At 27.1% G+C, this 15,738-nt stretch overlaps 1 protein-coding gene across 1 annotated transcript in view; it reads left to right on the plus strand.

Moving 5' to 3' along the window:
* The window catches only part of LOC105362484 (unconventional myosin-Ie-like), a 34,413-nt gene extending 18,960 nt beyond the window's left edge, over positions 1–15,453 (plus strand). Inside the window, exons 2-11 of the mRNA XM_011499942.1 lie at positions 8,483–8,608; positions 9,163–9,252; positions 9,763–9,857; positions 10,494–10,671; positions 12,225–12,387; positions 12,627–12,734; positions 13,002–13,130; positions 13,878–14,074; positions 14,760–14,927; positions 15,351–15,453. Coding sequence (XP_011498244.1) covers positions 8,483–8,608; positions 9,163–9,252; positions 9,763–9,857; positions 10,494–10,671; positions 12,225–12,387; positions 12,627–12,734; positions 13,002–13,130; positions 13,878–14,074; positions 14,760–14,927; positions 15,351–15,425 — 1,329 coding nt within the window. The 3' untranslated portion in view covers positions 15,426–15,453. The remainder of the gene's footprint in view (positions 1–8,482; positions 8,609–9,162; positions 9,253–9,762; positions 9,858–10,493; positions 10,672–12,224; positions 12,388–12,626; positions 12,735–13,001; positions 13,131–13,877; positions 14,075–14,759; positions 14,928–15,350) is intronic.
* Positions 15,454–15,738: the final 285 nt, after the last annotated feature.

Raw genomic sequence — 15,738 nt, forward strand, 5'->3', positions numbered from 1 at the left:
TTATCCCTCTACATCTCTGATCTCTTTATAGACGCGTCTTCTTCTACTCTTTTCATCTTCACGTGTCTTTCTCCCTTTTATTTCTTCGTTGTCTCTTATGCGATCTCACGTACGCTCGTGCTTTATTTTTAATAAAAGCCTTTGCACGATGTCTAAAAGGCGGGAGCTCGAGGTGTGCATACGACTAGAGTGTAGTAAGTATCCTTTTTAGCCGTCTGGAGAAATGTAAAGTTTGCCTATAAGAGGAAGTCGTATTAACGTTCTTCTTAGCTGCATAGAGACGTTCTAATGTAATAATAATAACAATAATAATAGTAACAGTAGTATTAATAATAATAACAACATGAATAACAACAACAAGAACAACAACGACGACGATGACGACGACGACGACGACTACGACAACAACAACAACAACAACAATAATAATAATAATAATAATAATAATAATAAGTGCCTTGCGAGCATCGGGAAGGAAATAGCAAATATATAATATGACAATAGGAAATAAGCGATAAATCATTCGTATGAGAATTGGAATCGAATGCGACTTAAACAATTCACTAAATATATGCGTTATTAGAAGTTCTTAAACATCATTTCTTATAGCTAATGAATATGTATTTTCTTTAATTTTATTGTATCACACACACACACACACACACACACACACGCGCGCGCGCACGCGCGCACACACACACACACACAATTGTAATTTTTAAAGAAATTAAATCTAAAACTTTAAACAGACAATTTACGTACTCTATCGAATCAATTTTATAAAAATAAATTAATCTTTATTCAGTTATATTTTTTAAAGATTTTAAAGAGAATATGTTTTTTTTTTAATTAGAAATTTTTTTTTGATTAGTTAGGGATACAGTGAAATTCATTTAATTAATTACTGATATAATATTCATTATAGTACTCAAGGTTATTAAAATCATGTTAGTCAAAATATCTGACTTTTTGTTAAAGAACGTATTAAATAATAAAAGTAAATATATTTACATCTATTAATGATGGAAATAATTGTATTTTAACTTACAAAAATGAATATTAATATCTCCATTGTATCTCCGAGTCTTTCATTTGAAAGCAAAAATCTAGTTTTCTACTAATTCCTAAAAAATTTTATTATTGTATTGATATTGCAAAAACAACTAGCTTCGTTCTTAAAATGAAAATATTCTGAATTTAATTAATTAAGTGTTACTCGTCATTTATTATGATTTTTTATTTTCTTTTATTTACTTTCATATTTACTTAGATATGTCTTGCAAAAATAAAAGCAGAACTTAAATTTCATGTTGTCACATGGATGTAATAAAAACACACTGTCTGTGATATGTTTTTAAAGGCAATTTTTTATTTACGCAAGAATTGTACATAATTAATAATAATAATGTTAAATTAAATATTTACGAATGCATTCTATATTATACAAATTTGACAATTTTCTTATAGCGTGTAATTGTAAACTTAGGAAATAATTCTGTTTGAAATCCAATGTCATTATAATGTGAAAGAAATTTGATTACCAAAAACCTTTAAAGTAAAAATTTATATACACATATATGCAAATGTATGATAATAATAATTTTTGTACTATTCATTGATAAATCAAATAAAATTGAAGTATTCTATATTCTATATTTGTTAGGAAAAAAAAATCAAATTTGAAAATTGCTGAATAATCCATTGGATTTTTATTTAAAACCAAGAATTTAAATTTATAAATAAATCTCTCCTCTTACATACTAAAATACAATAAGTAATGAATAAAAAATGAGCGTTTAAAAATAGATGCACGAGAAAATTACCGTTTATAAAATTGAATAAACATCGTATGACGAAGAACTTTGAGGCAGTACGCAAGTAGATTTTTTAAATGCTATTACTTTTATCTTCTTCTTTTTTTTCAATCGAATCGACGCTAAGGATAACCTTTATTTATCTAGGAATAAAATGGTCTAATACGACATTGGTGCATAAAGAATAAATCATATCAACGAATATAATCCGTTATTTCGATGTACGTTTAAATTCAAATATAAATAAAATAAGTAAAATGTTGTATCAATAGAGCTAAGCAATATGTCAATTTGAATATTTAATAATATTCAAAATATATGAATCAATATTATTAGTCTTCGCACGTAAAAATACTTAGAGTCAAGTATTCAACGCCGCTGAAACATGAAAAAGTAGAGTCATAAAAGCCGAGCACTTCTAAATTTATCCATATTGCATTGAGCCACGGAGAATAGGAAGAAAGCAAGAGCTAAGGCCCGAATACTTCGCCCCGAGTATCCGAATCTCCGCAGTACCGTTCGTACGCCCCTCGCCAACCAACCGCTCCAGGTGGAAAATAAATTAGCGCTTATTAAGTAATAAAAGAGGAGAGGAAGAAAACGTCGACGGGGGGCAATTACTCAGCCGGGTGACACGCCTCGTTCCAGCCTCGTCCCTTCAGACACCGCGGGCGCATCTCCGATCACATTCTCGCCCCCACGGTTGTCTATATTTACATTGCGCGGGAGCGGCATTAGTGTCACGTGTGTGTGTCCCGGCACCGAGACGAGAGACCGACGCATAAGTCAACACTGATTACCACCGATGTCTCGTACGTCTAGGGCCCACTAAGTCTCTTACTCCCTCGCATAGAGACAACTCACTTTTTAAGTATTCCGCGCCCGAGCACGCTTTTACCCAGCTCGCGCATCCTTGTTGGCTCGACAATCCTGGCTGTGCGCACTTTTTTAATTGTTGCCAGTAGCCCAGCCGCTGGGCTGTTTCGTAAAGTCCGACATGCGAATGGTTTCGTTTAATGAAAGCTTCGTCCCCTTCGCTTTATTTATCTCTTCATACTCTTCTCCATCATCTCCATCCTTTACTCTTTCCTCTTCACCTTCTTCTTCGCTATTCCTCTAATGCGGTATGGTGTTGTGTTTCGTTTGATTATTCAAAACTTCAACTCCTTAACAACCCGTAATAATTGGCTCTAATAACGCGAATTGCTCGATTTACGAGGAGGAAGAGTTGTTGTACCAATTATTCAAATAAGATTTTTAAATCGCTACGGTGCCATGCAGTTTCAGCGGTGGTTTGAGATTCTTAAAACATTGTATGGCCATCGATTCGAACATTTTCCAAGGAATTATAATTATTGAAGAGGCAGAGGGACAATTATCCTTTCGAAAGTCTCCGAAGTACAATATTAAAAATTCTTTAAAACAATAATAATACGCCCGAGTAAAGTGTATAATCTAAAAATACAAATTCATTCTTCATAAATTGTGAAATCTTTAATTCTTTTTACATTCCGATTTATTTTAACCTATCGCGTACTTTGTATTTATTTCATTTTCAATTTTAGCGGATAATATCATATTTACAAAACTTGGATAATCCGTAATTAAACTTCTATAGCTAAATGGAGCTCGTTTATCAATCTTATCAACCTTATCAATCGAAATTTACGATTATATTTGAGGATTAATCTTTATTTCAGTAATGTTGTTAAGCCTAATCGTTATCATACATCTAATATTCTAAATATCTTTACTAATTTTTGTAGCATTGTACGTTACTTCGAACAGGACAGACAAAAACTCGGTCCTTTGAGTAATAATGACGATTGCATTGCTCATTAAATCTTTCCTTAAAACAATAAATCAAACGATTGGATTAAACGATTAAACTTCATAATCATTAGCACTGATTTCATAGGTAATTTTTAATCGTCGTAGGTCTACATAAAACGAGGCTAATGCTAATGAATGGAAGGCATAACGGTACGACAACTCGAGGTGTACTCATTTCTTTGTTACACGTCATTGAATTCAGCAATATCGCATTATATTTTGTAATTTTATTTATCGCTCCGAAGCTTTAATCGGTATACCGACTCCCCATTAATTTATTACAATACACATGATAATGAAAGTCATTATCATAGTTCAGTTGACAGCGGAATTATAATTATTTCCCAACCAATATATATCGCGACGCATTTTTATCCGAAAAATCTATATAAATAATTATTAATCACAGATAATGATAAATTTAACAATGAATATTGAGATTATTTATAATCCAAGTAATTCACATTACAATTAATTTGCAATCTTATTATCTACCGTTAGCTAATTAAAACTTAATTTATCATATTTATCTTAATTTATCTCGTTTAAGATAAAAATTTAGGTGTACTTTATTTAATGATTCGAATAGAAAATGAGATTCCATACACAATTGTAGCATTTATAAAATACAATTTTAAAAACAAATTGTCTATGCGATTAAAAAATTCTAAAATTTCTAAATTATTTTTATATGCAACTGGAATACAACTACTTTATATTACGAAGCTATGCGACTCTCTCTCTCTCTCTCTCTCTCTCTCTCTCTCTTTATTATATTGTTTGGCCATTGAAATTTTGAAATGTGGAATATCGAGGAATTGTATACATGCATGTGGATTGCATACATGTGTAGCATTTAAACGGTTGGGCATAAAATATTCCAAATTTTATACGCTGCATTATTCAAAATGCATAAAATCAACAATTATTACATTTCACCAATATCAATCATTTTTATAAATAATCATAAAAACTTTCTATAAATTGGCAATTAGATTTTTTATGTCAATACTAAAACCAGCACTTGTGCGAAAATTACCTAAAACTATATTCTAATAAATATTTAATACATTTTCATACACTAATTACATTGTACATTTTATTATAAATTTAAAATCTATATTTGTCATTTAATTGGATACGCCTTGTATGAAAAGTATTCAAACAATTATATGGTCAATTATTTTGATAGAATTATTGTTGTCGTTGAATAAAAATTGCTGTTAAACACTCGAGTTTTTCATCCAATTTTCATAATGGCTATTGCAATAGCTGGTAATTTCTTATATTTTTAATGGGTTTCTATAAACATTAATACGCGCATTGCTAAAACGTTTTACCGGTTCACAAAATATGCTCTGGTAAACCGAGTCATAGACTTAGATTTATTTGACGAATTATACTTTACCAGTTTTGTAATTATATTTGATAAATAAATGACACTTGTATTGAAATTCGAAAGCTTAAAAGTTAAAATAGGCACGGGACACCATCGTCGATATAAACTCGTCTGAAAGTGGCAATTTCTGACGGATCTTACCAATTCAAATAATATTGGCCTATTCGAAATAACCAAGACTTTAATTCTAAGAAAAATGAATATTTCTTTGTCACTGTATAGTAATACTTTCGCATATAAATCATATACTACGTTACAATAACGACATTCGTGTCTAATAATTTTACAAAAATTTCCCTTATTTTCATTGATATTTTAAATTCAAGGAACTTTGATCGATCGACAATATTTAATATAAAAGAAAAAATATAATTTAACGAAGAAGATTTTTTTTAAAAAGAAATTATTTTTATTTATTAATTGAATATTGTTAGAATAATTATATTTAATAATCTTTTAAATATTTAAATGCATTTGAATTTTAACAAATTTCCCCTTATATTTTATTATCCTCGCTATTTGTAAACGTCCATTAAAAATTAACACTATAGATTATTTACTCATAAATTTTCTAAGTGATTTATTTATATACGCCCACTAGGATACTCATAATTCTCTATCTTCAGTTATGGATGTCGAGAAAAAAAATTATTATTTTAAATTTATTTAAATTAATGCCGTACTATTTGTATAGAAATTTCTTTTTTTTTTTATATAGATGATATAATTCATTCCGGTATTCATCACTTATAAGATGATCGAAATAATTTCGCCACAAAATTAAATAATAAACTATTATTTTGTGTGTGCGCGCGCGCGCGAGTGGGTAATTCATTAAAATAGAGAAAGGATAAAATTTAAGGAAACCCAAGGCACTGATTTCTAATATCCATATGGAATTTCATTCTTTGATATCATCTCACTATTCGTCTTTATAAACAATTTCTCCAAATCAATCAATCATTATCATACGTATGAGTATCGATTTCATAATGAAAGATAATATATTCGTAGCCAACATCCCGTTAAGTTGCAAGACCAATAATTAATGCTTTTTCCATATAAGAAATGGGCGAGAAAAAGTGCTTCTCTCTAACGATTATGGACGTCTTAGAAAAGTGCGTAGGCCTAGACGCGGCGCATTTTATTTGTCTTAATACACATGAGCTGTCAGAGCAATTACGATGCGAGGGCGGACGTGACGAAGATCTGTGTAGGCGCAAAAATTGGCCTTTTATATTTCACCAGATGAAGATTATCAAAATAACATACTTCACTCAACCATTTATTTGAATTTACTTCTATTTATTCTACTAAAACAGTTTTTCAAAGAAATGAACGGGTTTTTAAATAGACTTGTAACTTTATTCAAGCAACACTTACATTCTTACGAACAATTGTTAAAAATAAACAATCATGCTATTACTGACTTTCTTACTTGGATATTTTAATGAATATAAGATTTTAAAAAATTGACAATTAATTTGTTAAAAATAAAAGTAGTCTTTTAAACAGATTATGTCAAAAAAAAATTTTTTCATCTACGTTATATTATATTCATAAAATTTATGAATAATTTATAATACTGTTGAATTCATAGTGTAGCTGGCAAATTAACGGTGAATTTATCAAATAAATCTTTATGATTGTCCTTTTACTATTAAAATAAAAATATAATAACACTTACTATGTAGTAAATAGTTCAATATAATAATAAATTTATCCCTTATCAAACATTTTCCTGGTATTATATACGCGTAAAAGCTATCTTTTACCTCGTATACGCGCAACGCATTATATACAATTCTATTAGAATATTTAGAATAATTTAATAAATGTTTTATTAAATTTTGATACTAAAAAGCAATTTTTTTTTTATTAAAAATAACTGTATAATGAAATAAATTCTTCATCGAATAAAATATAAGATACCATTTTTTTTTTGAAAACATGAAAGTTACGACGAAGAATTGAAATGGTTGTGATGAATAAAACAAATATCTTTTTGCAATTTTATACATGCTTATTAGAATTATAAATTACAATGTATAAGGCTTAGAAAGTATAAAAATTATTATAAAAAATAAAATCACAATTTTTTTAGCATTCTTGGATTTTTTATAAAATTTTTACTTAATATAAAATACTATTAAATACAACATTATTATTTTGCATTATAATTAAACGATTGTTTTAAGTACGTTAAAATGTACTTTTGAAAATATTCTATTATATTATGTTATATAATAATATTCTATAGGATTCTATTAAATTAAAAAATATCTTCGTTTTATAAAAGATTAAGAGAATATTATGAGTTAGTAAATGATGGCATTAATAGTATTTATGATGCAAGTTTGGCAATTAATGTTTCGAAGCAATGCAAATATAAATAAGTTTTAAATGCAGAGAAAGTAGATAATTATAAATTATTTGATATTCACAAATTCGGTTAAGTAATATGATATGCTGTTAAATGTAAATAACTTTGTTAAATATATATTAAAATAATAAGAGTTTACGCAATGCGACAAAAAGTTTATAACAATTTTTAGAATGCAAATAATTTTATTAAAAATGTAAAATACATCAAGTTTGAAATTAAGGATTTTAAATAAATTGTTTTAAATGTTAAAAGTAATTTTTTCGTTAGATTAAATTATTCTTATTAAATTAGATAATTTTTTAATATTAAAATTTAACGATTTTTCTATATTTATATATAGATTTATAGATATATATATATATATATATATATATATATATATATATATAACATATAAATGTAATGAGTAATATAAATTGAAATAAAAGCGATAATTATAAAATTATTATATTGATAGTTCATTTATTATTATTTTACTCTCAAACGACGATGATTATAATCCTTGTTATTTAATTTAAATATTACGATTGAATTCAGCATAAGATTTAGTTAAAGTAAAAACGATATTCATTGTAAATTATTATAAAAAATGACATGTTTATTATGTAGAAATAAACTTTCAAATATATTTTTATTTCAAAGAATCTAACATAATATCGTCATTTTCATTTAATGTATTATCAAAAGCTATGGCTTTAGAATATAATTTTTTTGACTTTCATAAAGAGATGACATTTACGTTAAGTGTGAAACTCGCCGATCTCTTCAACGAAAAAATTACTCTTAATTCAGTCTAAAAAGACTCGCATTAAACCTAAAGAGAAATCTCCTTTGAAAGTTGTTTTATAATTTTGTTCTGAGTACGCTTACAAATGATTCTCTGGTCACATTTCGTTGGAGATACACTCAAGGATTCTTGAAGCGACAATTAATTTCATCATAAGATTTCAGAAATATTTAAATTATTTGTTTAATCTTATGAAATTATCTAAGTATAACAGTAAATATAATAACCACATAATTTTACCATCTTGCGTCTTTCGTCTTCAGGTGTACCACTGGCAAAGTCAAAATGTCAAAGTGTCAGGTGTGGATGACATGGTGTTGCTGCCGAAGGTCAGCGAGGAAGCCATTGTTGAAAATCTTCGAAAACGATATATGGATGATTATATATTTGTATCCTTTTATTTTCACTAATATCCAATGAAAAGACAATAAAATAAACAACGAATAATAACAGAATAAATAAATAAGTAAATAAATAATAATAACTTATAGTGATTCGTATAGTGAGAACGATATATATGTATATATATATATATATATATATATTTTTTTTTTAATTTCAACTCATCATAAGCAATCAGTGCTCAAAAAATCTTGTTTTTCAACTTTTGTTATTAAATATGTTTATTACATCGGTCCAATAAGATAAAAAGTTATATAGAACTTAATTACGAAAATTTTAAAATCGGACTTTTTATAATCATTGGAGCATATCTGTATTTTTTGTTTGTTTAAAGGAACAATCATACATATATAGTGTATTTTTTTTTTTTTTTTTTTTTTAACCAACGATTCAAACAAGTTGATGGCAAAAATTATATTTCATTAAATCTGTTATCTGTATTGTAAATATTGTAAATTAAGGTTCTCAATATGCTTATGCATATAGATTTTATACCCCTACTGATGCGATTATTGATACAGTGTTCCTTAATGCTAGTTAGACATGTATTGGTCCCGTGTTGGTGTCTATTAATCCTTTCAAGCAGATGCCGTACTTCGGAGAGAAGGAAATTGAAATTTACCAGGGAGCGGTGAGTTCTTTTAATTTTAAAGCTACTTAATTAACAAAAAAGCAAGTGGTTGATAACAAATTCTTGGGATTTCTATCATGAATTCTTTAATAATTTATTTTTAATTTATCCATTACTTGGGAATTATATGTTATTTAAAAATAAAAATACAGTTATACCGTTCAATTTAATATAATTTAATTTGTGATATTCCATTGCAGTAACAAATAATTGTCGAATAAATATACTTCATGCATAGAGAAAGTCCGTTCAAGCAAATATTTTCATGCATAGAAATGAGGAAAATTGTTACACGAATGCATGCGCGCGCACATCTAAAATATCTTTGAAATATAAGTTTTATACTTCGTCAGCCCCTTAAAGACTGCAATTCCTTACACATACGTGAATCACGTATTAGATTGCAGGGCTTTAAGTTTGGATCCTCGAGATTAGCTTAGTTTTAAGCTTTAAAATAATGATTTAGTCGAGTTATATTATTATAATAATATAATGTATATGTATTTATAGGCACCTTACGAGAATCCTCCACATATTTATGGACTTGCCGACGAAATGTACAGAAATATGCTAATTGACAACGAAAGTCAATGCGTCATCATCAGGTATAGTTGAACTTTATTTCCAATCAGAATTAAACGATGATTGTATTTTATTGTTATTTTATTAGTGAATGTAAGAAGTTACCGATGACCGATATGTTGGAAAATTTTAATATATTTCATCTTCAAATTTAGAAGGATCCTGACAATTATATTTCAAAATATCCAAGTAAATATTGAATTTATGAAAGAAATTCAAACGAAGATGTTGCGATTAAAATATTGTACATACATTTAATTCCCTTAGGACTTAGTCAATCGATCATATATAAATTATTGAAATTCTAAATGTTTATTGTTATAAATGGGACAATCGAATCTACAATAAATACGGATATTACAGGGATAAATGCAAACACACGGTAACCTGAAATTTTAACCAATATAATGTAATGTAATAAAAATAATTTAAAAGGCAGTTAAGGGGGTGGAATATAAAAGCCTTGGGGGGGGGGGGGGTAAACTGATAAAATCACTTCTTCGCAAAGGACGTAACTACTTTGAAGTCGGTTATTGACTTTTTCCATAAGCGGATTAGCGTATACTGGGCTAGAGGGCTTGTCACCGACATTTTACATTTGACGCCGATAAAAGCGCATTGACACGTAGGCTATTAACACTTGTCTTGGTCTTCCGTAGCGGCGAATCTGGGGCGGGAAAGACGGTGGCAGCTAAGTACATAATGTCGTACGTCGCAAGAGTGAGCAGCGGTGGTGAGCGGGTGCAGAGGGTGAAGGACGTAATACTCGAGTCCAATCCGCTTCTGGAAGCCTTCGGCAATGCGAAAACCGTGAGGAACAACAACAGCAGCAGATTTGTAAGTGTCGATGAAATTCCCTCGAAACACTGCAGCTGAATCGTAAAACCTATTAGGGAACAATTGAAGAGGGGAAATTCTCGGTAGAATATTCTTAGACGTAGCTCGACTTTATGTGAAATAGATTCAATGACGACGATTTTCGACAATGATTTTCGAATATTCTATCAGCGGCTGAATTCTAATAATTTTAAGAAAGCAGCATTTAAAATTTTTCATTTAGTCTATACTGGCTATATTTGTCTGAAAAAAATTTCTTTAATTTAATACTTAATGAAAAATAATGTTTATATACATATTATGCAGCATTTATAATTTAGTGATTATATCTATTAATAATGAATGAATAACAACTAATGACTTCGCTTTATTATGTAAAATTGATAAATTTCACATAAGATCAAATTTCTATTTAATGATAATATTAAAATGAAAATTATTTAACGGTATAAAGTAATTTTTGTTTTTAAAAATGTACGGAATATGTGCTTCTAATCGTTTATAGCGTTTCACATCACAATAAATATATTCATTCGCACTTGTCTAAAATAACATTTATATTCAAAATCTATTAATAATTATCGAGAAAGCGATGAGAGTGATTTTATAAATATTGATTTTTTCAACAAAATGGTCATATAAAATGATTCTTATATATAAACATAAATCTTTCTTATCATATTTAAATTAATATTTAAATCAAAGTAATGCATATGTTAATAATTTCATGACAGACTACAAATGTGTTTAATCTTTTGAAATCAATTTTGTTTACTTATAGAAATAAATATTTTCAGAATGTTTTACTAATTCATAAGTAGGGCTCTTATGATTATATAGATTTGTCTTTACGCCAATAGATTATTTTCTCCTCGTTTGCTTTTAAAGAGAATTTGAAGGGCAAAGTTCACCTGCGTTTTACTCGTGTGTGACAAGAGCGTTGGCTTAATCACATTAAATTTAACAAGTGAATTCTCACAATGACAATGCTCACTTTAAAGCATTGCCGTAATGGCCAAATTATTAACAAAAAAACAAAAACAAAAATGTCATTATTTATTAAGCTGCAAGGTCATTAGACAATCTTCAGAACTTTAATTCTCTTTGATCTCACACAATTTCTTATATTATTCTTATAAACAATCGAAGCTCCATTACTTATTACTACATTAATAAATAATCTTTTCTCTCTCGGCTACATTCTATAGTTTACTATTGCTGTGGTGACATTAATGAAAGATTAAAAATTTTAACGGTGGATGATGCATTCATGAAAAAGTATGTTTTATTCAATTAATGTTAATGCATGATAAATACATTAAATATAAAATTTCTTAATTATATATGTGTGAACATTGTCAACATTTTTTTTTATCTTTTTTATGTTTTTTATGAAACGTGATAAGAATAATAAGAGTTAATATGATGCGGTTGATTCTTATATATAGGATAAGGAAACATTTGATGTACAAATAAAGTTATTTGGGGTAAATAATTGCAGATATATTCCCGTAAATGTGATACAATTAATTAATTAATTTAATTTTTTTCAGGGGAAATATGTTGAAATGCGATTCGACGCAGGAGGACAACCAAGTGGTGGCAAATTATCTAATTTTTTACTAGAAAAGTCAAGAGTTACGTGTCACAATTCAGGGGAGCGAAATTTTCATATATTTTACCAATTAGCAACAGGAGCAAATTCCCAAATGAAGTGTAAGTCAAAAATATTTAATCTCTTACTGCTTTGTTGTACGTCAATAACGAAATTTCAAATATCTTTGATTAATTTAATTATTATGTAACAAAATATATCTCCTCAGATTTATTTTTGATATATCATGTATTTTTATTGTAAAACTACTTTTCTAATGTTTTTAAGTAATTGATAAAGTTATTTAAATTACGAATAATTGAGTGGTGAAAATATTAACATTTTTATTTGTCGTTTCTAGCTGAATTTGGTCTTATGGAATTAGACTATTACAACTATTTAAAGTACGGAGGAAATCACAAAGTCGATGGGACAAACGATGCTCGAGATTTTCAAGATACGTTGAAAGGTAAACTACCATTAGTTTCATTATTTATAGTTTATAATATTACTAATTAATTAATTACTTAAAAACTGTAATCGCAACATTAATGTGTTAAAATATACATTATAGATTAGAAATAATGTTAATATTCATTTTTCAGCAAAATTTTTTGCCCATTAGAAAATCAATTTTTTTTTAACTTAACATTAATACTCTGTATAAGTATTATTTACAATAGATACGTTTGAGAAAAAAAACATATTCTGCGCTAATAAAACTTTTTTATTTCAGCTTTAAGGGTTATGGCTATAAAAGATACAGAAACTACCGATATTTTAAGGCTCGTCGCTGGAGTTTTACATATAGGAAATATACACTTTATAGAAAAAGGAAATTATTCTCAAGTCGCTGATAAAGATTGTAAGCAATATTCTTAAAAATTTAAGCATACGAAATCATGTAAACTACAATTAAGCGCGTGCAGATGTAGAAATGCTTTTGAGTAGTAATTCATAATTCGTCCATAAAAACTACATTTGCTTTTGTTTATTTCAATCAAGAAAATATCGATGAAAATTGTTAGGTTATGTTGGCACTTCAAACACTAAGCCTTTGGGCTTATTATTATGTTTCAAAATTATTACTTTGTAAATATATTGTAGTAATGTAACAAAAATTAATATATGATTAAAGCTATATTAATGGATCAGCCATAATATTATTTGATAGAACAATTCGATACTAAATATCAATATATATTTATTGATATATTTATTGATACAAGAAAAAAAAACTTATTTATGTAATTTTAATAAAAGCATATCTTAATTTTAAATTATAAATACATCATCTGTTAAAAATCTTTATATAAAAGCTTTATATAATACTTGCAAAAACTAAAAAAAAAAAAGTATCATTGATTTCAAATTTAACGAATTAATCGTCTAGTATATTATTGTAAATATTAAAAGTGAATATTAAAAGAAATTTTAAATATTGATATTCATACAAAGATATAATAGTTTGAATTATATAATGAAATTGATTTATGAATACGTAAATCTCACTGTATAAATAATAGATGTTCAAATATTCAAATATTTAGAAAATGAAAATAAATAAATTAATACCTTCACGATATATTACTATATTAATTCTTCCTTACAGATCTCGACTTCCCAGCCTTTCTTCTTGGTATCTCGCCGGAACAATTGTCACATAAATTGACTTCTCGCGAATTCGAATCTAAATGGGGAAGTCAATCGGAAAGTGTGGACGTGACACTGAATGTTGAGCAATCATTATTTGCCAGAGATGCTCTCGCAAAGGATATTTATGCCCGAATTTTTGATTTTTTAGTGAAGGTGAGGCTTTGAAGACTATAGTAAAATAAAACTTTTACATTCTTACGATATTTCAATTTATGTTACATTTTTATTTTAATTATCTTTAATCATAATGACAATAAATTTAATTGTAAAACAATGTTGTTGAAGAAGAAAGTAAATTTCCGTAAATAGATAAAATTAAAATTTGAAATTTTAAGATAAGAAGAAAGCCCGTCATCATCTTAAAAATCTTGCAAATAAAGATAAGCTTAAATAAATTCATTTTGTTCTTCTATTCAAATGAGATGAAGAAAACAACAAACACTTGCTTTTAATAAAAGGAAAAAATTCAATTTAACAGATATATAAAAAAATTATTTATCTAATGTTGAAAAATCTTTTGCGGGATTGAAGATAAATATTTAAGATTTAAGATAAAAACTGCAATTTTGTTGCATTACTTAGAAACAGTTATTATAGGATTAAATCAATTATCATTTTTATCACCACGTTCGAACACAACTATTTATAATTAATAGTTAAAAGCATTAATAATAAATAAATAAATAAATAAATGAATGAAAAATAATCAATATAATCTTGGAAATACATTCACGAATTTTCATATATTTTTTATATTTAAAACAACTTATAATATTTTTGTGAATTATGTTGTATCAGTATAATAATTATTATTCATGTATTAATTATCATTTTTCAGAGAATTAATGCAGCTATGGAAACTACTCAAGAAGAATTTGAAATTGGAATTTTAGATATCTATGGATTCGAAATATTCAACAAAAATGGCTTTGAACAATTTTGTATAAATTTTGTTAATGAAAAACTTCAACAAATATTCATTGAGTTGACGTTGAAAGCAGAACAGGTAAGTTAGTTATTTTTCACGGACTATAATTACTTCCAGGCGATACTGCAATTATTAAAATAATGTTGCGAATTGTATTGTAATTACTGTAAAAATGCTTAAAAAAAAAAAGTATTCAAATTTGAGATTCAATATTTTTTCAAAACTAATTAAAATCTATTCCTTTTTGGGGCAATAACATTATCAAATAAAATAATTGATTACCATGTAAATAAGCAAAAAATGAAATAATTTAAAAATTATTTAAATTTTATTTTGATAGCATAATGTAATCGATAATAATCTATTTTCGTACTTTTACACGGCATTAGATATAATAAATTTTTCTCCAATACAACCACACATAAGCCATTCTAAATTATATCCTTAGTTTTCATATGGGGATATATTTTTATTAACATGGATAAAATAAATGTATGTTAGCATCATAGCCAAAAACATCTGTTGTTCCAAGCAACTATGAGACAGAATTCTAATATCAATCAACTGACGCACTGAAGTTCTATCGTTGTTCTGAAATATATCATTTGGAAAATCATCAATTTAAAAATGTTCAGTCATATAGTAATTGAATATCATCGATATTGCAATGCATTATAATATTTTTAAAAATAAGTACTGTTTATTTCATTTCTCAATTTATTGTAGATGCCATACACATGAATTCTTACTTTAATAGCAAATATATAAATATAATTTAAAATTCAATAATGTGCACATACAATAATAATTATGACAATAGTAATAATAATAATAATAATAATAATAATAATAATAATAATAATAAAATATTGAAAAAAAAAATTAACAA

The sequence above is a fragment of the Ceratosolen solmsi genome, unplaced genomic scaffold (assembly GCF_000503995.2).
Source record: "Ceratosolen solmsi marchali unplaced genomic scaffold, CerSol_1.0 scaffold41, whole genome shotgun sequence".
In the NCBI taxonomy this organism is placed as follows: domain Eukaryota; kingdom Metazoa; phylum Arthropoda; class Insecta; order Hymenoptera; family Agaonidae; genus Ceratosolen; species Ceratosolen solmsi.